The sequence below is a fragment of the Hemitrygon akajei genome, chromosome 22, assembly GCF_048418815.1.
Source record: "Hemitrygon akajei chromosome 22, sHemAka1.3, whole genome shotgun sequence".
In the NCBI taxonomy this organism is placed as follows: Eukaryota; Metazoa; Chordata; class Chondrichthyes; order Myliobatiformes; family Dasyatidae; genus Hemitrygon; species Hemitrygon akajei.
In genome coordinates, this window is record NC_133145.1 from 4,225,502 (window position 1) to 4,253,324 (window position 27,823).

A 27,823-nucleotide genomic window follows, 5' to 3' on the forward strand; every position below is an offset into this window, starting at 1 on the left:
AGGATACTGCCTAGCCTAGATGGCATGTCTTATGAAGAGTGGTTGAGTGAGCTAGGGTTTTCTCTTTGGAATGAAAGAGGATGAGTGGTGATTTGGTAGAAATGTACAAGAGGCATAGATAAGAGTTAATAACCACAGACATTTTCCCAGGGTGGAAATACCTAATAAAAGGGGGCATAATTTTAAGGTGATTGGAGAGAAGTATAGGGGGGACTGTCAGAGCTAACTTCTTTACACAGAGAATGTTGGGTATGTGGAACACCTTGCCAGGTGTGGTGGTAGAGGCAGATATATTAGGGCATTTAAGAAACTCTTAGAAACACAGATGACAGAAAGATGGAGGGCTATGTAAGAGGGAGGGGTTAAGTTGATCTTAGAGTAGGTTAAAAGTTCGTCGCAACATTGAAGGCTGAAGAGCCTGTACTGTGCTGTTGTATGTTCTACGTTCTAACTCCATCACATTAAAAAAAAACAAACGTGTAAATGAAGGTACAGGTTCTCCCCACATTCTTATGGACATCCAGAAGTCCTTACTGCATTTCGTCCTGACAGCTAATCTGATTCCTCAGACATCAAGGGAAAACTTGACTGGCTGGAGTCATACCTAATCAAGTGAAAATGTTTGTGATTATTGGAGATCAATCCTATAATATTACTGCAGAAGCTCGTCAGGAATATACCCTTCCAGGTCGTACCCCTTGACCAAACACAAACTAGATGGACAGCACCTCATATTAACTCCACTGCCCAACAGCAAGAACATTGACTGCTCCAGTTTCAAGTGAACCTGCTCTCTCCCCTCTGACGCACCCAGGTTCTCCTCCATCCACCCAAACCCTCTATCCTTTTTTTTTACCTACCAGCCCTTCTTTCCCATCTGCCTACACTACCTCCCTTATTTGGGTCCAAGTCATTTAAGTGCCCTACTGAACAGCATTTCCTCAGTGGCCCCACTTCTTCTCAAGGTGAATGTGGGATGGACAAAATAAACAGTTTCTCAGCATTTTGTATGTGTTGCTCTGGGTTTCCAGCATCTTATCAAATATAAAAATGTAAGCTTTTAATACTTAGGTAACCAGTCACAACACAAACCCATCTTGGGCATGGCAATGCTGGAGGAAGTCGGCAGGCCAGGCAGCATTTCTGGAAGGGATAAACAGTTCAGGTTTCATGCCTGGACACCTCAACTGAACAGGAAGGAAGGGGGAGAATCACACCTGGCAGATGATAGGGAAAGTGGGGAGCAGCCAAGGACTAGTTGGGAAAAAGGGCTGAAGAATTAATATAATAGCAGAGGCGGTGGACCAATGCTGGTGTTTGTGTTTGTACCGACTGGCGGGTCAGGGAAGAGACTCCAGTAGCTGAGGTACCCGACACTGCTCACCACTCGCTCGCCCGCCATCCCTCCATCCCTCCAAGGCAGAACGCGCGCGCGGCAGCTGACGTCATCGGCGTCGGGGGGAGGGGAGCGGTCACGTGCGCTCGCCCTCCGCGGCGCGCGCTTGGCCTTGGCCCTGCCCCTCTGCTCTTAGCGTCTCACGGGCTCGACGCACGCCCAATCAGGCCCGGGCCCGGGCCGCGGGGACACGCACGTTTCATTTTATTTGCCTGCGTGCGCGTGAGCGAGTCGACGGGGGCGCGCATCGGTCTCACCTCCCCTCCCCCTCCCCCATTAATCCTGCTCCCTCTCTCTTTGTGCCGGAGAGACGCAGACGAGAAGATACAATGGCGGACGAAAAGCCTAAGGTAACGCGGGTCTGGAAGCAGGGAGGGGCGGCGGCAGCAGCATCATGGCGAGGGCTATGGCGACTGGGTTGCTACCTGCTCCCCGACCTCCTGCCTTCACCGTCTGCTGTTGTTCGAACCTGACCGCCCGCCCGCCCGTTCGGCCCAGTTTGAAATTTTACCGCCATATTCGGGGCGGCTCAGGCCTGAGGCCGGGATGAGTCAGAGCGCGGCTGCTCGGTGGAGGCGAGGACCCGCCGTAGGCCCGCAGGCGGCGTGAGCCGAGTGGGGAGCGGTGGTAGAGGTCGGTGCACGTCCCGGTGCCCGGCATGTGCGGGTCTCACAGCCGGGGAGACCGGAGCCTGAGCACGGCTTGTGGTAGGAGCCCGCACCGGTCTGGGCAAATGTACCTGCGTGAAATAACTTAGCATTGCAAACTTGGGCTCCTGTAGTGTGTTCTAGAAAGCATAATAACTAGATTGCATGTGAGGCGTGCTGTGCGGAGTGGAGAGTACACATTTGGGGAATTGCAGTTTTTGTGCACAGCGAGCCCCAACGTAATGCAATTTATGGTTTGATGAAAAACATTAGGACTAGGTAAAGCTCTTAGAGGCCATTTCGCTCCTTAGGCTTGCATAGATCACCTTCCCAATCGTTTTTGCGCCATAGAGCCTTACGATTAACCGAGGGGTCCGTGGATTCCAAGTTGGGAACCCCTGCCATAAATCATTGTTGATGCTTTACTTCAGAGGTGTTTTCATATTTATGTAACTGAAATATACATTGTCTAAAAATATTCAGTCCCTACAACGTTTTACTGTCTCATTTCCTAAATTTAAAATATATTGAAATAGAATTTTGAGCTAATCCACAAAACATTGTACATCATGTCAAATCAAAAGAAAAATTCCAAAACCTATCAGCAATTCGGTAAAAATTAAAAACCAAAATTGTGAGGCTGAAAAAGTATTCATCCCTATGCTTACTTTCCTCAGCTGCAATTTGTTGATGTAGAAAATTGGAGGATCACTTGTTTTCAAAGAATTTGTGAGAATAAATGCCCCCTCGCTCTAAGGTTCAGCATATAGTAGATTTTCAATAGACCAAACCAAAATGAAGACAAAAGAGCATACCATACAAGTCACAGAAATGACAATAAAGAAGCACAAATCTGGGGAAGGTACAAGACGATCTCAAAGGCACTGAACGTACCCCGGCACTCAGTGCCGTCCATTGTGGAAAAAAATATGAAGCCTAGGTCAGGCCACTCCTCTGAACTTCTTCATCAGAGAAGAATGGCACTGGTAACAGAGGCTACTGTGACACCTCACATGCAAGTGGAGATGTTCATGGCTCCACAATCTATTAAGGGTATTTGTGCAAGAGTGGCAAGGTTGAAGCCCTAGCTTTAAAAAAAAATCTCTGTTAAGACTTTGCAAAAAGTCACTTAGAAGATGCAGTAAAGATGTGGAAGAAGGTCTTGTGGTCAGATGCAACTAAAGAGGAACTTTTTGGCCTCAACACTAAGCAGTGTAGTAGAGGTAGCATCGTGTTATGGGGATGCTTTTCGGTTGTGAGGAGTGGAAATTTGTTCAGGGTTGAAGAAAGATGAATGTTGCTAAATACAGAGATTTTTGGATAAAGCTGCTAACCTCTGCTAAAATGCTTAAACAGGGGAGAAAATTGGTCTTTTGGCAGGACAACGACCCAAAACACTGCCAGAACAACCATGGAGTGGCTTAAAATGAGGGGAAATTGATGTCCTTGCGTGGCCCAGTCAGAGTTCTGACCTTAACCCAATTGAACATCTTTGGCAAGGCCTCAAGATTGCTGTCAACTGTCGCTCCCCAACTAACCTGGCACAGCTTGAGCAATGTTGCAAAGAGGAATGGGCAAATCATGTTGTACAAAGCTAATGGAGGCTCATCAAAAAAGACTACTGAATGTAATAGCTGCAAGAGGAGGTTCAGCTAAATACTTAGCAAAGTGGAATGAATGTTTTTGAACTGCTGACATTTCAGCATTTTAATTTTTAGTTATTCATGCTTTACAATTTTCCTTGTTTTTAGGGCTCTACTATGTGTGGTGGGGGGAAACATGTGATTCACAAATAAAAATTATGTTTAATTGATCAGAATCCCTGGTTGTAATGCTTAAAGGCTTGGGGATTGACTACTTTTTCAAGACACGATATATGGATATAACCATATTCATTGATATCTAAAAATCTATATAGTAGTCTGGAAAACACTTGGTAAATAAATCTCAATGCTTCGCTGGGTAGGAAATTGCTAAAGATATCACCCATTAGATGGACATCTCTTTCATCTGCCTTGAATGGCTGGTGACATATTTTGAGACTCCTACCCCCCCCCCCCCCCCCCCCCCCCCGTCTATACACAATCGAAAACCTCCTAATACTCGAATCAAATGACCTGCAGCTATTGTTATATTTTAGCTTGGGCATTAGCCAGTTGGAGAGTATCAGAGTTTCTTAGACCCTGTGAAGCTGTAATTCCTAAATAAAAATGAGCCTTTGAGTGGGGTGGAGTAAATTGGGTGATTTATGAGCTGGTGCTCTTCATGCTTGTCATTTAGGATTCTATTTTCTAACAATCATGTGCAAAACTACTTTTTTCCCTAATGCTCAACATACTGGGTAATTTGTGTTAGTCTGCAACTCTGAACAATCTTCCATAGATAAGTGTTGACGAAAGTGTAAAGAAAAAAACCCATTGATTGGACTTTGGGAAAGACAGCAATTTGATTATCTAACTCCTAATCAATGAATTATATTTCTATGTATTATATAAGCAATATAATCACACCATGTAATGTAGTTATTCTCCATAGTCTAGCAGGGAAGGCAATGTTTGGTTAAGAAATCATCTGCAGGTAGGTGGATTAACAAAGATTAGGGTTCAAGAATGGAGACTTCGGTTTACTTGTCAGTAATTAAGTTGTCCATGGTTAAAACTTTAATCTATTTCTCATTTATATTATTCAATGATAGATTGGAATCTGAAGGCAACCTTTTGGCCCGTAGCTACTTTGAGTGTTCCTGATGTCAACAATTGAGTATAGAAGCAAAATATGAGCACCGAAACTCTGAAATTGGGCACATGTGGACAAGGAAATTCAATTAGCATTTCACCAATTCTGAGTACAATATATTGATTCTCCTTGGTAACCTTTGGCTGGAAGGAATTCACAGAATGGAAATAATGTTTAATTTATACCAGTGTTCATTTTTCCAAATGCTCTATTCTAAAGTACTTTGTTTCCACGACTTTATTTTCCCATTTCACAAACCTGCATCTTCTAGAGAGAGAGATCCTGTGGTGGCTCCATTGTTGCTGTACCTGTGGATCTGAGACTGTCTGCACACATTGTGTAATTGGATGAGTGCCATTTTACTAATGATACCCTCATTACTATCAGAAACCAGCGTATTCACACCCTGCCATGTAAAAACTGAGTTGAATCTCAAGTGTGCTACCAAGAACGTTCAGCATCACTTGAGGTGCCATTGTTCAACTTTTTTTTTGTATTTACAGTGTGTTGCTGGCAATCTGCAAGAGCTTCCTTGTGGCTCTTCTATAAATACGAAGTCATAGTTCCAGAATAATGGTAAAGCCATTTGGGGCCAAGATCACAAAAATATCATGAGAGAGTTGTGAATCTTCAAAATTCTTTCCTCTGGAGGCTTAGTGTATTGAAAGCAGAGTTTGATCAAGGGCAGAGCAGGAAAATGATACTGAGGTAAAAGATTAGCCATGAACTTGATGGCTGCAGAAGTACATTCAAAGGCCCATTCTTGCTCATGTCTTGTGCTGTCTTTGGCTAATCAGTTTAGGTGATGAAGGAATATTCAAGTTTATTTATCACATGTACATTGAAACATACAGTGAAATGCATCATTTGTGTTAACAACCAACACACCTAAGGGTGTGCTGGGGGCAGCCCACAGCTGATATATTTCCGTTTAAAATTGGTGTGTGACTTCCATAGAGGGAGCTTGAAAATGTTGGTTTTCTCATACACCTGCTTCCCTTTACTTGGTGGTTGCCGAGGGTTTCGGACTGTTGGTCAGTACATGCTACAGACACAGAGGGTGTGTGGTAGGGTACTGGGTGAGCTGCCATTTTTAAGGGTGCTTTGTTCTGTGTGGTGTTAGCAATTTGTTGGTGTTGCTGAGAGTGAAACAAATGAGAACTTTTATCACATTCCTAACAATTTCCTTTTGACACCAGGTATGATGTTTTTATGTTTATCATGTTTTTATTGCCTCAGTCTGATCTAGTTGTGATTCTGGTTAGTGATCCACTTCAGCTGTTGGTTATTCGTGATGCACCAGGTGGCGTTAAGCATTGATGGTGAAGACTATGTAGAGATGTGAATGGGATGGATTTTATTTTAATATTGGAATATTTCACTCTTGCCTTTAGACTTTGTAATGAAATAAAGCCCACTGAGATTGAGTCAGTTCACTGTCCTTGGGTTGAAATGACCAATCTTACAACATTTTCCAGTATCCAACACGTAATGTCTTCAGCCAGTGAACAGTTTTCCTCTATGAGTTACGTTTACTTCAGTTTTCTCCTAGAAGGGGAAACCTAAGCTTCCAATTGCCTGTCACTTTAAATCTACATCACGTTCTGGCCTCAGCAGCTGACTAGGCATCTATAGTCTTAAAACTCTATTCAACTAGGCTGAGATTCAACTAGCAAACACGAGGAAATCTGCGGATGCTGGAAATTCAAACAACACACACAAAATGCTGGTAGAACACAGCAGGCCAAGCAGCATCTATAGGAAGAAGTCCTGATGAAGGGTCTCGACAGTGCTTCTTCCTATAGATGCTGCCTGGCCTGCTGTGTTCCACCAGCATTTTGTGTGTGTTGTTTGAGATTCAACTAGTTCAGATTCAACTAGGCTGAGTTTTGTATCTCGTTTCTAGCTTAATTTTTTAATGTTTTCTCTGCTATTTTCAGTTCTCATTTGTTCTTTTTGCATTTTGTTCTTTTATTGTTCACTCTTTTGCTTTTCATTAGGTTTTTCCAGTTCTTCATTCATCAGTTATCACAGTTCTTCCATTTCTTTTCCTCTGCCCTTTCTACTCGCATATCCTTCCACACTATGCCACCTTCCTTAGGAAGTTAAATTTTGTTCCATTTCTCACTTTCTTTTCTCAGATGCTGGCTGACCTGTTGAGTATTTCCAGTATTGTCTGCTTTAATTTCAGTTCTAATGAGGTTCCTTGGCACCACCTTAGATTAAATTATGCCAAGGCAGTGACTCACACATGCATCCCCAGTTAAATGTTTTATTCTAAAATTGAATTGGTGTAATCTGAAATCTGAACAAGATGATGTTTTAAATCTAAACAAAATTAGGTGTGAGTTGTCATTGGTAATTTAGGAAAATACATGGAGGTTTGATTCTAGACAAATAGTGGTTTGCATTTAATTGATAGATAACGTACTTCAATAATACATCTCTAAGACACAACTTAGGAGGAAAAGTGGTCCAACTGTAGTTAACAGTGGTATGGGTAGTATTCAGTTAAAGGAAAAAAAACATGTAACAAAAAAAGAGGTAATAAGACAAAAGTTTGGAAATGTATCAGAATTTATCAAAGAACAGAAAAATTGATAAGTAAAGGCAAAGGTTCCCATCCTGGGGTTCAGGGACCCCATGGTTAATGGTTAGAGTCCATGGCATAAACAAGGTTGGAACCCCTTGAGTGAAGGGAAGTTGAATTCAAGAGTACCGTAGATGTCGGATTATAAGCCGCTACTTTTTTCCCACATTTTGAACAGCTTTGAACACTGCGGCCTTTACTACGGTGCGGCTAATGCATGATTTTTTTCATGCCGCCAAAAACATTTTGCCTCGTAACAGTAGACCAATAAAATTGATGAGTAGTTCACAGAGGTCCAATGAAATTGTACGATAAATCAAGCGCACTTTCACAATTAAATTATTGTAAATCAGTCATTTGTACTCACCCTCATCAACATGGAAAACACTCGAAGAAAAGCATTGTGCTGCCTTTATGGCAGTTATTTAGTTTATAATATTTTCGCTTAGTAATTCATTTTCTAGTTAAAGTTAGAAGTGTTTTAACTATATTTGTTTTCTGTACTACATCGCGGGATGCTATGACGTCACACCCGGTTTCGCCACGTCTTGTGGGAAAAATACCGGTTTGCGATAAACGGGAAGGAGTGGGGCGAGCGCATTACGCGAGCGGCATTAGATCTGAGCAAATGCTGCTTTTAAGTTAAAGGCGATCAATAACTTTTCCTGGTAGGCTGCAGTATATATATTTTTTACCAGTCGTTAGGAGATATTGGAATGTTGTTCAGTAAAAAAGTATACGCAATGTATATTTAAAAGTAGCCGCGTTACAGGCACGGTTCGAAAAAAAGCATTTGCAATATGTATTTGTTTATGTTACCATATGGATTTAATTAAAAGTTAAAAAATCCTCACGTGTAATATCTTTCTGTGTAAATATCTCATATTACAACGTGGGACACCTGCAGCCGAAAATCCGGTGCGGCCTAAAATCCGGTGCGGCTTGTACAAGTACAAAATTGATTTTCTTTCTAAAATTAGAGCCAGCGGCTTTTAATCAGGTGCGCTCTGTAGTGCGAAATCTACGGTAATCTAGTGACTACATGGGTATCTCTCCATAGAGGAAGGTTAAAAAATTGTATATCCTTAATGATTTTAGCAGATCCTGTAACCTCTGTTTTGAGGACAACCTATATTCATAGCTATAATCCCTCACTCCAAATTTCACCAGTAGCCCCTCAAAGGTTTTTGGGTATTTCCTGAAGTGTGGCACAAAATTGTAGTGATGACCAAAGCAGCAGTTCCTCAGTGTTCATGACTTTCTTACTGTATTCTGCTTCTGCTTGTAAAGCCAATATCCTGTATGCTTTAATCACTTTCTCAACATGCTATTCTACTTTAAATAATGCTTGTAATTATTTTTAACCCTTTTAGAATTGAGCCTCTGGTTTATACAGCCTCTTTTTTTTAGCTTCACGTTTGTATATGAAATTTCATCTGCCATCTATTAGCTTATTCAGCCAGCAATTACAACATTATAAGTCTCTCTCTAGAAGGATTGAATGCAAATTTATGAAAGAAAAATGATATTTGACAAGCCTGAGGAAATCTGCAGATGCTGGAAATTCAAACAACACACACAAAATGCTGGTGGAACACAGCAGGCCAGGCAGCATCTATAGGGAGAAGCGCTGTTGACGTTTCGGGCCGAGACCCTTCGTCAGGACTAACTGAAAGGAAATGTCAACAGCGCTTCTCCCTATAGATGCTGCCTGGCCTGCTGTGTTCCACCAGCATTTTGTGTGTGTTGTTTGACAAGCCTGTTCACTTGAGGTGTAACAAATTGCAGATGAGGGGCAGTATTATAGCATAGTGGTTAGCACAGTGCTTTGCGGTACAGGTGACCTGGGTTCAATTCCCGCCGCAGCCTGTAAGGAGTTTAAGTTCTCCCTGAGATCACATTGGTTCCTCCCACAGTTAATCGGCCATTATAAATTGTCCCGTGACTAGGCTAGGATTAAATCAGAGAATTGCTGGGCGGAATGGCCTATTCGTGTTGTATCTGAATAAAAATAAATCAAAACTATTATCATGCATTGAGATTCAAACTCAAGGTTTGGTGTCATATTGGTGTGGGTTGTGGATTAGTTCATGGGCATGAATAATCCGTCCATTCTTGCTCTTTTGATTGAGAGAATATAACTAGTCGGATGATGGACTTCAGTTATTTTTAATCAACATCATCAATTTGGATGATGCAAAGTTGAGAGAGCTTGTGAATTGTGATGAGTTGGCGGGGAGATTTGAGGGAGAGAGAAGGTCATTGATTTGTGTTGGGGTGAGGAGGGACATGGCAAATGGAATATGAAGCTTAAAAAATACTAAGTTATTCAATTTAGTAGAAAATAGAGAAAATTGATATTTATAAATGGTGAGAGATTGAAGAATATTCTTGCATATGAATTATAGGTCCATTAGGCAATTTACAAGGCAAATATTATGCTGCCTTTTATAGTAGGTTAATTTGAATAATTTTCACCCAGGGAGTAGTGGATATGTGGAATGCTCTGCCCCAGAAGGCAGTGGAGGCCAAGTCTCTGGATGCATTCAAGAGAGAGTTAGAGAGAGTTCTTATAGATAGTGGGGTCAAGGGATATGGGGAGAGGGCAGGAACGGACTACTGATTGTGTATGATCACAGTGAATGGCGGTGCTGGCTAGAAGGGCCGAATGGCCTACTCCTGCACCTACTGTTGAATACAAAAATAAATGGTTCTTGCTGTGATTATAGGGCCTTAGCATGAATCCCATGTGAAACATTTCAAACAAGATTGATTTTCCTATCACAGGAAGGAGAGAGAAGGTACAACAAAAAAAATCATCAGATTAATGCCCAGTATTGGGGAGGAATTGTCTTGTGAGGAGAGATTATTGAATCTGGCCTATACACTCTAGAGTTTACAAAGATGACAGGAGAAGCATTGAAACATTCTGAATTCTTTTGAGACTGGGTAGGCTCAACAAAGGGATGGGACTTCCCTGGGTCTGGGGTTTTGACTCAAAATACTGATCCTAAGGTGAAGAGGAAGATCTTTACACAGGATAGTGAATCTTAGGAATTTTCTACCTGAGGGTTGTGGATGCACAATCCCACGTGAGAGAATGGTGGAGAATCTATTTGTTAATCAAGACACCAAAAGTAATTAACATATTCTTTTTTTCTCTGACTGGAGGTGGTGGGGGCAGCTGTGGCCCACTTTACAGACGGCATCTCTGATTTCATTTCTATCTTTCCATCTCTGTTATGGGACCCATTCCCAATGTTCACTGAGGATATTTACTAAATCCTGAATTTGAGTGATTCTATTGCCTGCTTGTACAGAGATTTGTGAATGTGTCTACATTACAATTGTGGCGGTGGGCAGATTGGGGACACTTGCTTACCCAGCAGATTACAAAAAGCTTGAAATTAGTACCATTTCCTAGTCTGACCATTGCTGAAGCCAGTAGACCTTAACTCCCACATGGGCTATCAAGGTTGCAGAGGTGCAAGGATTAGCACAGAAGGGTAGCTCAATTAAAAACTAGGACAGTGGGTATGACAGGCAGTAAAATGGAAACAAAAGAGACTGTAATCTAGAACAAAAACAACAAAACTGGAAGAATGCAGTTTGGTCAGACAGTCAAACGGTATAAGATGACATTTTAGGTTGGATTCTGCAAGTCTGAGGGAAGAAGAACATTGTCAGGATATAGAATGTATAACGGAGGAGGGAGACAGAACTGAAAAACATTGTCAGTATATAGAATGTATAAGGGAGGAGTGAGACAGAACTGAACAACATTGTCAGTATGTAGAATGTATTAGGGAGGAGGGAGACAGAACTGAAGAACATTGTCAGTGTATAGAATGTATAAGGGAGGAGTGAGACAGAACTGAAGAACATTGTCAGTGTATAGAATGTATAAGGGAGGAGTGAGACAGAACTGAAGAACATTGTCAGTATATAGAATGTATAAGGCAGGAGTGAGACAGCTGAAGAACATTGTCAGTATATAGAATGTATAAGGGAGGAGGGAGACAGCTGAAGAACATTGTCAGTATATAGAATGTATAAGGGAGGAGGGAGACAGAACTGAAGAACATTGTCAGTATATAGAATGTATAAGGGAGGAGGGAGACAGAACTGAAGAACATTGTCAGTATATAGAATGTATAAGGGAGGAGGGAGACAGAATTGAAGAACATTGTCAGTATATAGAATGTATAAGGGAGGAGGGAGACAGAAGTGAAGAACATTGTCAGTATATAGAATGTATAAGGGAGGAGGGAGACAGAACTGAAGAACATTGTCAGTGTATAAAATGTATAAGGGAGGAGGGAGACAGAACTGAAGAACATTGTCAGTGTATAGATGTATAAGGGAGGAGGGAGACAGAACTGAAGAACATTGTCAGTATATCGAATGTATAAGGGAGGAGTGAGACAGCTGAGGAACATTGTCAGTATATAGAATGTATAAGGGAGGAGGGAGACAGAACTGAAGAACATTGTCAGTATAAAGAATGTATAAGGGAGGAGTGAGACAGCTGAGGAACATTGTCAGTATATAGAATGTATAAGGGAGGAGTGAGACAGCTGAAGAACATTGTCAGTATATAGAATGTATAAGGGAGGAGGGAGACAGAACTGAAGAACATTGTCAGTATATAGAATGTATAAGGGAGGATGGAGACAGAACTGAAGAACATTGTCAGTATATAGAATGTATAAGGGAGGAGGGAGACAGCTGAGGAACATTGTCAGTATATAGAATGTATAAGGGAGGAGTGAGACAGAACTGAAGAACATTGTCAGTATAAAGAATGTATAAGGGAGGAGTGAGACAGCTGAGGAACATTGTCAGTATATAGAATGTATAAGGGCGGAGTGAGACAGCTGAAGAACATTGTCAGTATATAGAATGTATAAGGGAGGAGGGAGACAGAACTGAAGAACATTGTCAGTATATAAAATGTATAAGGGAGGAGGGAGACAGAACTGAAGAACATTGTCAGTATATAAAATGTATAAGGGAGGAGGGAGACAGAACTGAAGAACATTGTCAGTATATAGAATGTATAAGGGAGGAGGGAGACAGAACTGAAGAGCATTGTCAGTATATAGAATGTATAAGGGAGGAGGGAGACAGAACTGAAGAACATTGTCAGTATATAGAATGTATAAGGGAGGAGGGAGACAGAACTGAAGAACATTGTCAGTATATAGAATGTATAAGGGAGTAGGGAGACAGAACTGAAAAACATTGTCAGTATATAGAATGTATAAGGGAGGAGGGAGACAGAACTGAAGAACATTGTCAGTATATAGAATGTATAAGGGAGGAGGGAGACAGAAGTGAAGAACATTGTCAGTATATAGAATGTATCAGGGAAGAGGGAGACAGAACTGAAGAACATTGTTAGTATATAGAATGTATAAGGGAGGATGGAGACAGAACTGAAGAACATTGTCAGTATATAGAATGTATAAGGGAGGAGGGAGACAGAACTGAAGAACATTGTCAGTATATAGAATGTATAAGGGAGGAGGGAGACAGAACTGAAGAACATTGTCAGTATATAGAATGTATAAGGGAGGAGGGAGACAGAACTGAAGAACATTGTCAGTGTATAGAATGTATAAGGGAGGAGGGAGACAGAACTGAAGAACATTGTCAGTGTATAGAATGTATAAGGGAGGAGGGAGACAGAACTGAAGAACATTGTCAGTATATAGAATGTATAAGGGAGGAGGGAGACAGAACTGAAGAACATTGTCAGTATATAGAATGTATAAGGGAGGAGGGAGACAGAATTGAAGAACATTGTCAGTATATAGAATGTATAAGGGAGGAGTGAGACAGCTGAGGAACATTGTCAGTATATAGAATGTATAAGGGAGGAGGGAGACAGCTGAGGAACATTGTCAGTATATAGAATGTATAAGGGAGGAGGGAGACAGAACTGAAGAACATTGTCAGTATAAAGAATGTATAAGGGAGGAGTGAGACAGCTGAGGAACATTGTCAGTATATAGAATGTATAAGGGAGGAGTGAGACAGCTGAAGAACATTGTCAGTATATAGAATGTATAAGGGAGGAGGGAGACAGAACTGAAGAACATTGTCAGTATATAGAATGTATAAGGGAGGATGGAGACAGAACTGAAGAACATTGTCAGTATATAGAATGTATAAGGGAGGAGGGAGACAGCTGAGGAACATTGTCAGTATATAGAATGTATAAGGGAGGAGTGAGACAGAACTGAAGAACATTGTCAGTATAAAGAATGTATAAGGGAGGAGTGAGACAGCTGAGGAACATTGTCAGTATATAGAATGTATAAGGGCGGAGTGAGACAGCTGAAGAACATTGTCAGTATATAGAATGTATAAGGGAGGAGGGAGACAGAACTGAAGAACGTTGTCAGTATATAGAATGTATAAGGGAGGAGGGAGACAGAACTGAAGAACGTTGTCAGTATATAGAATGTATAAGGGAGGAGGGAGACAGAACTGAAGAACATTGTCAGTATATAGAATGTATAAGGGAGTAGGGAGACAGAACTGAAGAACATTGTCAGTATATAGAATGTATAAGGGAGGAGGGAGACAGAACTGAAGAACATTGTCAGTATATAGAATGTATAAGGGAGGAGGGAGACAGAAGTGAAGAACATTGTCAGTATATAGAATGTATAAGGGAAGAGGGAGACAGAACTGAAGAACATTGTTAGTATATAGAATGTATAAGGGAGGATGGAGACAGAACTGAAGAACATTGTCAGTATATAGAATGTATAAGGCAGGAGGGAGACAGAACTGAAGAACATTGTCAGTATATAGAATGTATAAGGCAGGAGTGAGACAGCTGAAGAACATTGTCAGTATATAGAATGTATAAGGGAGGAGGGAGACAGAACTGAAGAACATTGTCAGTATATAGAATGTATAAGGGAGGAGGGAGACAGAACTGAAGAACATTGTCAGTATATAGAATGTATAAGGGAGGAGGGAGACAGAACTGAAGAACATTGTCAGTGTATAGAATGTATAAGGGAGGAGGGAGACAGAAGTGAAGAACATTGTCAGTATATAGAACGTATAAGGGAGGAGGGAGACAGAAGTGAAGAACATTGTCAGTATATAGAATGTATAAGGGAGGAGGGAGACAGAACTGAAGAACATTGTCAGTGTATAGAATGTATAAGGGAGGAGGGAGACAGAACTGAAGAACATTGTCAGTGTATAGATGTATAAGGGAGGAGGGAGACAGAACTGAAGAACATTGTCAGTATATAAAATGTATAAGGGAGGAAGGAGACAGCTGAAGAACATTGTCAGTATATAGAATGTATAAGGGAGGAGGGAGACAGAACTGAAGAACATTGTCAGTGTATAGAATGTATAAGGGAGGAGGGAGACAGAACTGAAGAACATTGTCAGTATATAGAATGTATAAGGGAGGAGTGAGACAGCTGAAAAACATTGTCAGTATATAGAATGTATAAGGGAGGAGGGAGACAGAACTGAGGAACATTGTCAGTATATAGAATGTATAAGGGAGGAGTGAGACAGCTGAAGAACATTGTCAGTAGAATGTATAAGGGAGGAGGGAGACAGAACTTTGGAACATTGTCAGTATATAGAATGTATAAGGGAGGAGTGAGACATTTGAAGAACATTGTCAGTAAATAGAATGTATAAGGGAGGAGGGAGACAGCTGAAGAACATTGTCAGTATATAGAATGTATAAGGGAGGAGGGAGACAGAACTGAAGAACATTGTCAGTATAAAGAATGTATAAGGGAGGAGGGAGACAGAACTGAAGAACATTGTCAGTATATAGAATGTATAAGGGAGGAGGGAGACAGAACTGAAGAACATTGTCAGTATATAGAATGTATAAGGGAGGAGGGAGACAGAACTGAAGAACATTGTCTGTATATAGAATGTATAAGGGAGGAGGTAGACAGAACTGAGGAACATTGTCAGTATATAGAATGTATAAGGGAGGAGGGAGACAGAACTGAGGAACATTGTCAGTATATAGAATGTATAAGGGAGGAGTGAGACAGCTGAGGAACATTGTCAGTATATAGAATGTATAAGGGAGGAGGTAGACAGAACTGAGGAACATTGTCAGTATATAGAATGTATAAGGGAGGAAGGAGACAGCTGAAGAACATTGTCAGTATATAGAATGTATAAGGGAGGAGTGAGACAGCTGAGGAACATTGTCAGTATATAGAATGTATAAGGGAGGAGGGAGACAGAACTGAAGAACATTGTCAGTATATAGAATGTATAAGGGAGGAGGGAGACAGAACTGAAAAACATTGTCAGTATATAGAATGTATAAGGGAGGAGGGAGACAGAACTGAAGAACATTGTCTGTATATAGAATGTATAAGGGAGGAGGTAGACAGAACTGAGGAACATTGTCAGTATATAGAATGTATAAGGGAGGAGGGAGACAGAACTGAGGAACATTGTCAGTATATAGAATGTATAAGGGAGGAGTGAGACAGCTGAGGAACATTGTCAGTATATAGAATGTATAAGGGCGGAGTGAGACAGCTGAAGAACATTGTCAGTATATAGAATGTATAAGGGAGGAGGGAGACAGAACTGAAGAGCATTGTCAGTATATAGAATGTATAAGGGAGGAGGGAGACAGAACTGAAGAACATTGTCAGTATATAGAATGTATAAGGGAGGAGGGAGACAGAACTGAAGAACATTGTCAGTATATAGAATGTATAAGGGAGGAGGGAGACAGAACTGAAGAACATTGTCAGTATATAGAATGTATAAGGGAGGAGGGAGACAGAACTGAAGAACATTGTCAGTATATAGAATGTATAAGGGAGGAGTGAGACAGCTGAAAAACATTGTCAGTATATAGAATGTATAAGGGAGGAGGGAGACAGAACTGAGGAACATTGTCAGTATAAAGAATGTATAAGGGAGGAGTGAGACAGCTGAGGAACATTGTCAGTATATAGAATGTATAAGGGAGGAGTGAGACAGCTGAAGAACATTGTCAGTATATAGAATGTATAAGGGAGGAGGGAGACAGAACTGAAGAACATTGTCAGTATATAGAATGTATAAGGGAGGATGGAGACAGAACTGAAGAACATTGTCAGTATATAGAATGTATAAGGGAGGAGGGAGACAGCTGAGGAACATTGTCAGTATATAGAATGTATAAGGGAGGAGTGAGACAGAACTGAAGAACATTGTCAGTATAAAGAATGTATAAGGGATGAGTGAGACAGCTGAGGAACATTGTCAGTATATAGAATGTATAAGGGCGGAGTGAGACAGCTGAAGAACATTGTCAGTATATAGAATGTATAAGGGAGGAGGGAGACAGAACTGAAGAGCATTGTCAGTATATAGAATGTATAAGGGAGGAGGGAGACAGAACTGAAGAACATTGTCAGTATATAGAATGTATAAGGGAGTAGGGAGACAGAACTGAAGAACATTGTCAGTATATAGAATGTATAAGGGAGGAGGGAGACAGAACTGAAGAACATTGTCAGTATATAGAATGTATAAGGGAGGAGGGAGACAGAAGTGAAGAACATTGTCAGTATATAGAATGTATAAGGGAAGAGGGAGACAGAACTGAAGAACATTGTTAGTATATAGAATGTATAAGGGAGGATGGAGACAGAACTGAAGAACATTGTCAGTATATAGAATGTATAAGGCAGGAGGGAGACAAAACTGAAGAACATTGTCAGTATATAGAATGTATAAGGCAGGAGGGAGACAGCTGAAGAACATTGTCAGTATATAGAATGTATAAGGGAGGAGGGAGACAGAACTGAAGAACATTGTCAGTATATAGAATGTATAAGGGAGGAGGGAGACAGAACTGAAGAACATTGTCAGTATATAGAATGTATAAGGGAGGAGGGAGATAGAACTGAAGAACATTGTCAGTGTATAGAATGTATAAGGGAGGAGGGAGACAGAACTGAAGAACATTGTCAGTGTTTAGATGTATAAGGGAGGAGGGAGACAGAACTGAAGAACATTGTCAGTATATAGAATGTATAAGGGAGGAGGGAGACAGAACTGAAGAACATTGTCAGTATATAAAATGTATAAGGGAGGAAGGAGACAGCTGAAGAACATTGTCAGTATATAGAATGTATAAGGGAGGAGGGAGACTGAACTGAAGAACATTGTCAGTATATAGAATGTATAAGGGAGGAGTGAGACAGAACTGAAGAACATTGTCAGTATATAGAATGTATAAGGGAGGAGTGAGACAGCTGAAAAACATTGTCAGTATATAGAATGTATAAGGGAGGAGGGAGACAGAACTGAGGAACATTGTCAGTATATAGAATGTATAAGGGAGGAGGGAGACAGAACTGAAGAACATTGTCAGTATATAGAATGTATAAGGGAGGAGGGAGACAGAACTGAGGAACATTGTCAGTATATAGAATGTATAAGGGTGGAGGGAGACAGAACTGAAGAACATTGTCAGTATATAGAATGTATAAGGGAGGAGGGAGACAGAATTGAAGAACATTGTCAGTATATAGAATGTATAAGGGAGGAGGGAGACAGAAGTGAAGAACGTTGTCAGTATATAGAATGTATAAGGGAGGAGGGAGACAGAACTGAAGAACATTGTCAGTGTATAGAATGTATAAGGGAGGAGGGAGACAGAACTGAAGAACATTGTCAGTATATAGAATGTATAAGGGAGGAGTGAGACAGCTGAGGAACATTGTCAGTATATAGAATGTATAAGGGAGGAGGGAGACAGCTGAGGAACATTGTCAGTATATAGAATGTATAAGGGAGGAGGGAGACAGAACTGAAGAACATTGTCAGTATAAAGAATGTATAAGGGAGGAGTGAGACAGCTGAGGAACATTGTCAGTATATAGAATGTATAAGGGAGGAGTGAGACAGCTGAAGAACATTGTCAGTATATAGAATGTATAAGGGAGGAGGGAGACAGAACTGAAGAACATTGTCAGTATATAGAATGTATAAGGGAGGATGGAGACAGAACTGAAGAACATTGTCAGTATATAGAATGTATAAGGGAGGAGGGAGACAGCTGAGGAACATTGTCAGTATATAGAATGTATAAGGGAGGTGTGAGAGAGAACTGAAGAACATTGTCAGTATAAAGAATGTATAAGGGAGGAGTGGGACAGCTGAGGAACATTGTCAGTATATAGAATGTATAAGGGCGGAGTGAGACAGCTGAAGAACATTGTCAGTATATAGAATGTATAAGGGAGGAGGGAGACAGAACTGAAGAGCATTGTCAGTATATAGAATGTATAAGGGAGGAGGGAGACAGAACTGAGGAACATTGTCAGTATATAGAATGTATAAGGGAGGAGGGAGACAGAACTGAGGAACATTGTCAGTATATAGAATGTATAAGGGAGGAGTGAGACAGCTGAGGAACATTGTCAGTATATAGAATGTATAAGGGAGGAGGGAGACAGAGCTGAAGAACATTGTCAGTATAAAGAATGTATAAGGGAGGAGTGAGACAGCTGAGGAACATTGTCAGTATATAGAATGTATAAGGGCGGAGTGAGACAGCTGAAGAACATTGTCAGTATATAGAATGTATAAGGGAGGAGGGAGACAGAACTGAAGAACATTGTCTGTATATAGAATGTATAAGGGAGGAGGTAGACAGAACTGAGGAACATTGTCAGTATATAGAATGTATAAGGGAGGAGGGAGACAGAACTGAGGAACATTGTCAGTATATAGAATGTATAAGGGAGGAGTGAGACAGCTGAGGAACATTGTCAGTATATAGAATGTATAAGGGAGGAGGGAGACAGAGCTGAAGAACATTGTCAGTATAAAGAATGTATAAGGGAGGAGGGAGACAGAACTGAAGAACATTGTCAGTATATAGAATGTATAAGGGAGGAGGGAGACAGAACTGAAGAACATTGTCAGTATATAGAATGTATAAGGGAGGAGGGAGACAGAACTGAGGAACATTGTCAGTATATAGAATGTATAAGGGAGGAAGGAGACAGCTGAAGAACATTGTCAGTATATAGAATGTATAAGGGAGGAAGGAGACAGCTGAGGGGCAATTGGTAGAGTCAGATTTGGGTAAGAAATGTGGAAAAGCGAATGATGGAGTAAGAGACATTGGTGGAGCGCTCTGTGTGTGTGTGAAGAATAATGGCGTGGGTTAACTGAAATTAGAACATTTAATATTCATATTGTTAGCTACCAAAGCAGAAAATATGAGATGTTCTTCCTGTTTGTATTTGTCCTCTCCATGGCAAGGTAGAAAGTGGTTTACAATCAAGGTAAAATCCTTAACATGACCTTATTAGGGATTGGGGCATGTAGTTTGATAGGGAGGGGATGAGAGACTAAAAGTAGAGGTCCTAAATATGACAACCTCCAGTAAATTCCTGGTATGGTTTGTCTCAGGCCTGGAGAGGTAAGCTAACCTAAATAGTGATAAGAATTTGCAATTCTCTGCAATGGGCTGTAACTATAAAAAGGTGTTGATATATTGGAAGGAAAGCAAAATGGGCATAATATAAATAGATTTGAATGGCATGTCATGCCTTCCGTGTTATTTTCAGGGATGTCTCACAACTCTTAGTATTTTTCTGTCTATAATTAGTATTTTAAGAAATGCAGAAATGTACACAAGAAGCTCATAAACTCCAAAAAAAGGCAATAAACAGCATTTTAAGATGTTGTTTACAGGATAAATCACTGCTCTTTGGCAGTCTCCTGAGAGAACATGAGGAGTACCATTTTAACATCTCACCTACAAGATATACTCTGACACTCTCAGTACAATACCAGATTTTTATGTTTCCATGTCTTGCATGGGACTTTACCTATGACCTTACTACATGAGGCAAGGCAAGGCTGCCACTAGTTCGGCCTTCACTGATGTACACAGCAAGTTCTATTTGGGACGTGAAAGGATGTGCTATGTTTTGCAATAAGCCTACTTTTGTTTGTTTTCCGGTGTCACTCCAGAAGTTAGTAGTTCTTGGAGGTGAGAGTGTTATGAAAGTGGGCCAGCACGGGTGGCTAATATGGGACGTATATATTCTGAGCTAACTAAGCTAATAACTGGTTGGTATTGCATTTCCTGTTTAAAGCCATCATTATTGGTAGAACAATGGTGATTCTTCTTGTTTCTTGTTCTTGACCTATGATTGAAAGTCAGGTTCAGGAGATGGAAAGGATAAACTTCATACAGAGCTGAAAAGCCATGGAATTCACTGATAGTGATGTTCAGATTAGATAGCACAGAAAGAATAGAAGTAGATTGCAGAATTGTAACTAAATCTATTTGCTCAGGTAGATGCTAAACATTGACACAAACTAGTTGGGCAAAATGGTTCATTATTATGGCTGGGCATTTATGTCATTTAAGCTTGAAGCTAGCTAAATGCAAACCCATCCTATAGTATGGTTTAGTTACAGATTACTTCAAACCACTCTGGGCAAAGCATTAAATTCATGTAGTATTGTTTCCGGTGCAGGAAATGTCTTGTGATATTTGACTTGTGCTCAATCATTCTCACCTAATGTTGTTTTCTTTTCACAGGATGTGCTGAAATCAGAAAATGACCACATTAACCTAAAGGTGGCAGGCCAAGATGGTTCAGTTGTGCAGTTCAAAATCAAAAAGCATACACCGCTAAGCAAACTGATGAAAGCATACTGTGAACGCCAGGTACAACAATTTGTATTAGTCTGTATTGATCTTGAAATTATTGCCCCATAATCTAATGAACATGAGTCAAGTCTGTGCCATTAATGTTAGTCAGTGCTGAAGACTTGTCTGTGATTAGAATCCAAAGTTTTGTTATCAGTTGATGAGATATATAAAGGCAGCTCCCTGACTCTCATTGGTTTGTCAAATAAATGTATAGTGAGAAATTAATCTCAGTTGTGACAAAGGAAGGAGAAAAGGCTATGATTTGAAGGAATTTAGTTCAAATATGTGTAATCTGCAACTTATGTTTGTCCCAACTTTTGTTTGGTTCACTGGTGATCTGCTGAAACCAATCTTCCCAAGCATGTGGACTTGCTACTACTGGGTATGCGGGTGAGAAATAATGTTAGCAGATACTCGCTGGCCACTAACTTCATGGCAAATGCTGTAAACCTTTGGAGCTGTGCCCCAAGTACATGAGATTGTGAAATGGGAACTATCCTGTCAAACATCTTTAGAATAGTTTTCTAATGCCTCAGTTTTCATCATTTGCCAACCTACTAAGATCTGAGCAATGGATTTTTTTTGTGTCTCTGAAAGAGAACTACTTTAGGGAGGAGCTGTAAATATATACAATAGAATTCTTAGTCCTTGTATTTTGGTGCTTTACCCTCTCCAAGAAACGTGAAATTGATGCCTTGTGTGGATAACAGTAGAAGGAAATTTGTATGTTCTCCCACTGTCAAAAGATCCATCATCATTACTGTTGTGGCAACATAGTGTGCCTATATTGTAGCATAAAGCTCTTACAATATCTGAAAACTTTTTTCCTATTTCTAGGGGTTGGCAATTCGACAGATCAGATTCCGATTTGATGGACAGCCAATTAATGAAACAGACACGCCTGCACAGGTATGCCAGGAATCACTATAGAGGTGAATGTAGAGCCCTGAGACAAGCATATTGAACTTGCCATATTACAGGGAATTCCTCTGATATAGTGATATTTACTGTCCTTTAATGATAGCAGTTTATTCAACTGACTTGTTTGATTTTCCAACAGCTCATCTTTTTATCTTTGCAGGATCAAAGCCTAGGTGTCAACCTGACTAATAAACTTGGCTTACAGTGAGTGGCGAGCACTCCAAGCCAAAGTTTTAGGAGGTGATAGTAAAAATCTGATTGTTGTATTTCTTCATGACATAGAAGGCTGTTTGACCCATCAGGTCTCCTGCTGTCAGAGCAACCTGTTTTCCTCCCATTTATTTCCTTGTAACTTTCTCTCATTTGCCTCTTAACTCCCCCAATTCTCTCATCATCCTTCATTCTGGGGCAATTTATAGTACCCAGTTAATCTAACCAGCATGTGTTTGGCATGTGGGAGGAAACCAGAGCATGCAGAGGCCATGGGAAGGTGCAGGCTTCACACAGCTACTGTGACAGCTGCACTTTTGTTGTTTCTGGTCCATGTGCAATTGTAAGCATGAATTTACCACAATTCCTGAAGAATCAGTCCCAGGATAAAGAATGATCATGATAATTACCACCTCTTTCTGTTGGGAGCTAATGAGGACATTATTGAAAGTCTAAGGTAAGTAACTCCAATAATATAAATATCTGTTATAAGGTGTCCTATGAAAAGTGTGAAAGCTCAAAGGTTTGAATTGTTTGGTAGAATTGTATTCATTGCTGAAGAGCCACTCCTTTCATAGACTGGGTCTCATTCGGCTATCGGTTTTGTTAATTGTCTCTTTGGGAGAGTGAGGGTGAAATTGAAATCTCATTACTGAAGGAGGTTGGAGGAAATATGAAGTCTGTATAGAGGGAATAAAACTGGTATTGACCGAAGGAGAAGCAGCAAGACCAGCCTCCCCTCCACGGACTTCCTCGGTAAAGCGATCAGCATAATCAGACCCCAGACAGTCTCTCTTTTCCGCTCTCCCATCGGTCAGAAGATACAAATGTCTGAAAGCATGTTCTGCCAGTCTCGAGGATCATTCCTATCCCACTGTTACTGAACTATTAAATGGTCCTTAGTATGAGAAGATGGACTCTCAACATCACAATCTGCCTTAATATGTTCTTACTGCTATCTGCACTCTTTTGTAGTTGTTACACTTTATTTTGCACTGTTATTGTTTTACCTTGTTCCGCCTTACTGTGTAATAATTCAACCTGTATAAATACCGTAGATGTTGGATTATAAGCCGCTACTTTTTTCCCACATTTTGAACAGCTTTGAACACTGTGGCCTTTACTACGGTGCGGCTAATGCATGATTTTTTTTCATGCCGCCAAAAACATTTTGCCTCGTAACAGTAGACCAATAAAATTGATGAATAGTTCACAGAGGTCCAATGAAATTGTACGATAAATCAAGCGCACTTTCACAATTAAATTATTGTAAATCAGTCATTTGTACTCACCCTCATCAACATGGAAAACACTCGAAGAAAAGCATTGTGCTGCCTTTATGGCAGTTATTTAGTTTATAATATTTTCGCTTAGTAATTCATTTGTTAGTATTTTCTAGTTAAAGTTAGAAGTATTACATCCCGGGATACTATGACGTCACATCCGGTTTCGCCGCGTCTTGTGGGAAATACCGGTTTGCGATAAACGGGAAGGTGGGGGCATTAGGCGAGCGCAATGATGCAGCTTTTAAGTTAAAGGCGATCTATAACTTTTCCTGGTAGGCTGCAGTATATATTTTTTTACCAGTCGTTAGGAGATATTGGAATGTATACGCAACGTAATTTGTGTGTTACCGATACGTATGTATATTTAAAAGTAGCCGTGTTACAGGCACGGTTTGAAAAAAAGCATTTGCAATATGTATTTGTTTATGTTACCATATGGATTTAATTAAAAGTTAAAAAATCCTCACGTGTAATATCTTTCTGTGTAAATATCTCATATTACAACGTGGGACACCTGCGGCCTAAAATCCGGTGCGGCTTGTACAAGTACAAAATTGATTTTCTTTCTAAAATTAGAGCCAGCGGCTTTTAATCAGGTGCGCTCTGTAGTGCGAAATCTACAGTAAGTATGCAAAACAAGCTTTACACTGTATCAGTCAGGCTTATCAGATGTGAAATTTGTTCTTTTGCTGCAGCAGTACAGTACATAAAATTACCTAGGTTACAATAAGAAAAGTAAAAGTAAATTGTGAAAAGAAACCAATAGTAAAGTAGTATTCATTAACATTAACTCAGTACAGTGCATTTGCTATTTTAATGAAGGTGGTCCTGAAAGAATCCTCAAACTTGTTGCAGTGAAGGAGATTGTTTAGTCTGTCAAGTCCCACTTGCAGTCCAATCCTCTCAGTCTCTCCCAAAGGCTCAACATGTTTTAACCTTCATATTTATTCCAATCTTTTTCAAAAGCTGCTTTTGTATTTGGATCCACCACTCACTTGTGCCTCAAGCTGGAACTTTTGTAAATCAGTTGTTACCCTAGCCTCTGTGTAATCTGTTCGAATCCCTATTGTTTTCTCCCACCCATAAAGAGAACAACTTTAGATTCTCTTCACTGATTCCTCATTGGTGAACTCATTCTAGTAAACAACATTTAAAAGATTACAGATGCTAGAAATCTGAAATAAAACCAGATGCTGGAAACAGTTATCTGGTTAGGCAGTATTTGTGGAAAGAGACCTTTTGTCATATCTGTTCAAGTTTTTTTTTTTGCAGTGTCTTTAAGTTTCTGCTTTTCTTGAACTGAAATGACTTGGGTTTAATAGTTTCTTGAGTTAGATTCAGTAGTTTCTAGAGTGGCATGAAATGAAATTGGAAAACATTCTGTAGTCTATTCTTTATGAAACAGAGTCATTGATTGAGGATCGGTCTTAGGAAATAACAGTTCTGAAAAGAATTGATAAGAAATTAAGAACTGTTACCCAGTCTTTCCTTTTTTTCCCCAATTCCCAGATTGTGGAATGGTAAATTCCCTTGATAGCTTAAAAGACCTGTCTCCTGTACTGTTCTGGGAGCACGTTGCTGATGTCATTGTTTCTTCAAAGTTAAGTGAGGATCCCCTGCTTGCTCACTTGTAGTATCTGCAGGAGACATGTTTGGGGTGTACCCAGAGAGGTCAAGGAGAAATTCCAGGTCTCATTTCATGGAAAGGAGTTCCTTTAGTGTTTCTGGTAAATCCCTAATCCCGCCCAATGGACCTGCTTTACTAGTGAATTTAGATGTTTAACTTTAGAATGCTGGGTAGGCTTCAATGGGAGATTATTTCATTTCTTGCCACTACAATTCAAAATAAGGTAGAGAAGAGATTTACTCAAATGGTTTCAGGCAAGGGGGATTTTAGTTGCGTAATTAATCTGGAGAAGCACAGAGGAAGTTTGTTTGAGGTACACAAGATCATTAATAGTCTGGGACAGGCTGTGGGATGCTCTTCCTATTAGAATATAGTTCAACAATTTTGGGCATCAAGTGAAGGCTGAGTATGGGGCTGGATAGGAGGGAGAGTTTGTAACACAATTAGGAGCTGCAATTTGTGGTCTGTTTCCAGAAAAGAATTAGATTGACATTTAAAGTTGGGTGTGGGGGTTTGTCTTTAGTGAATGTGTTTGTTTGATTAGTTGATGGTGACATTTAATTGGTACAATTAGTATGATTGCATATTACTGCCAGTCAAAGGAATTTGGGCAAAAACAGGGGGTCGGATTTAGAGAATACGGAATTATAATTGACTGGAGATGATTAGAAAGGAACAATTCAAAGAAGGATTTGAATAAAATTAAATTTTTAAATTCTGTAGGAATGATGGGAAGATCAGGCCCAGTCTTTGCTGTTTCTCACAACAGTCTAGGGTGCATTCCGTAGGGACTAAGACACCTGTCACTTGAAGTTTAGCCATCCTTCCTGGAATTTCATTCTTCTGCATTTTCAAACTGTCAAAGATTTACTGTCATATGTATGTATGTATAGTGGAAAACTTGCCGCAGGGAAACAGGGACACAGATTCAAACAACGTAACAACACAAATTCTACAAGTTAGTGAAAGAAAATGAAAAGTCTACAACCAAAAGCAGGTCCATGCTAGTGCAAGAGATGGTCCAGTGTTCCATTGCTGAGGTGATTATAAGAAAGTGTCTGGTGCTTATTCTGGAACTTGGAGGTGTGGGGGTTCACCATATCCATCAACTCCACTATCTCCACTTTCATTGAGACTTTGGCAGCATCCTCCGATTTGAAAACTAAAGGTACATAATTCAGCCATGCCTTGATGCAAAAAATAGCTTTTACTCCCTAATTGGTCCCACCCATCCTTTCATGATCAGTTTATTACTTGTATGTCTAAAAGAATTATAGGGTTTCTTTAGTTAGCTCTGATTGTATTCTCATCTTTTCTGCTTTTATTTCTTGCCCTCCTGAAATATCTATACACAGGCTAGTTTTTATTGAAACTGCATCACAATGTTTCTTGGAATTTTGGTCTCATGGTTGTTATGTTCTTGCAGTTGGAGATGGAAGATGAGGACACGATTGATGTATTTCAGCAGCAAACTGGAGGCCATTACTGACGGCTCTTGCTCCCCATGTGATTACCAGATCCATGGATCATCTGTGCTTCTAACACAGCAAAGTTACTCTCAGCAGCAGTTTGGAAAACACTTGTAGAATATTTTGCATCCGTGTACACCTTCATAAGAGCATTTATTGTTTGCTGGTTAATCTTATTACATTCGATTTGAAATAATAAAAATGACCAGTTTATACAGAACAATCGGAACTCAATGGTTTTTACTGAAGTGTCTGACAGTATGATTACTTGACCAAACAAGATTTCTAAATCCAAAAATATCCATTTTAACAAACTATATTTTTATTCTATCTGTTTGTGTTTGGATCCTGATCTAGCTTTTTAAAAAAAATTGCAATAAAATAAATTATTCATTTCATTCTTTTAATTTAGTAGAAACTGGTATTTCTCAATCAAAAGCTGCCATTTCCTGTATCAGTGCAAAGACAAACAAATTATTTTATACAATTTGTATTGTTGTAGACCCACAGAGCATTCCTGGTGCTGTTCAAAGTAGTGTAATATAGGTCAGAAGATGAATTCCTTCATTTTTGTTTTCTTCATGTATGCCTGTTTTCATAAATTCCTTATTAAAACATAAAACTGAACATGTTATGTTATTGTCTCTTTTTTATTGTTGGTGTAAGACCTGGCTGGTTATTGTAATCAGTACTTCTGTTATACTGAGTAATATTGTGAGCACAATCTGTCTGTTCCCCAATGCATGAGACTGTTTATGTTTGTGGTTTTTAAAAGATCTAGGAAAGGCAAGGTGTGCTGAGTTGCTACTTCCTTGTGCTGCCTGTTTGAAATCCTTCAACTGGAACATGGAATGTTGACTGGAAAATAAGTAGTTTCACCTGCCAAATGTAATCAGTATTTTAAAGAGGAACTGGAATTCTACATGCCCTGTCTGTAACTATATTAACAGCTCAGTTAACACTGAATTTGTATTGCCCTACTCTAGTATACACAGTGCTTCATTGGCAGAAGTAATTTGCATAGCAGAGAAAAAGACCTTTAACTCACTAGGCCCATGCCAGCTGCAAGGACTTTCCTACACTAATCTTATTTGCAGGAGCCATGTATCTATTTTCTGTCTATCTTCCTAATCAGTAGACTAAAGTTGGTGCTGATTGGAAACATTTCCACCTCACTGATAATCAACACTGGCGCAGCTCGAGGATGTGTGCTTAACCCACTGCTCTCTACACCCATGA

The 27,823-nt window shown here is 40.0% G+C and overlaps 1 protein-coding gene across 1 annotated transcript; it reads left to right on the forward strand.

Annotated features, from left to right (window-relative positions):
* The first annotated feature begins 1,594 nt into the window (after nt 1-1,594).
* LOC140714940 (small ubiquitin-related modifier 2) lies at nt 1,595-27,211 on the forward strand. The gene is made up of 4 exons (XM_073026625.1): nt 1,595-1,746; nt 20,958-21,086; nt 21,909-21,980; nt 26,542-27,211. The coding sequence occupies exons 1-4, from the start codon at nt 1,726-1,728 to the stop codon at nt 26,602-26,604; spliced, it is 285 nt and encodes a 94-aa protein (XP_072882726.1). The 5' UTR covers nt 1,595-1,725; the 3' UTR covers nt 26,605-27,211.
* The last annotated feature ends 612 nt before the right edge of the window (nt 27,212-27,823 follow it).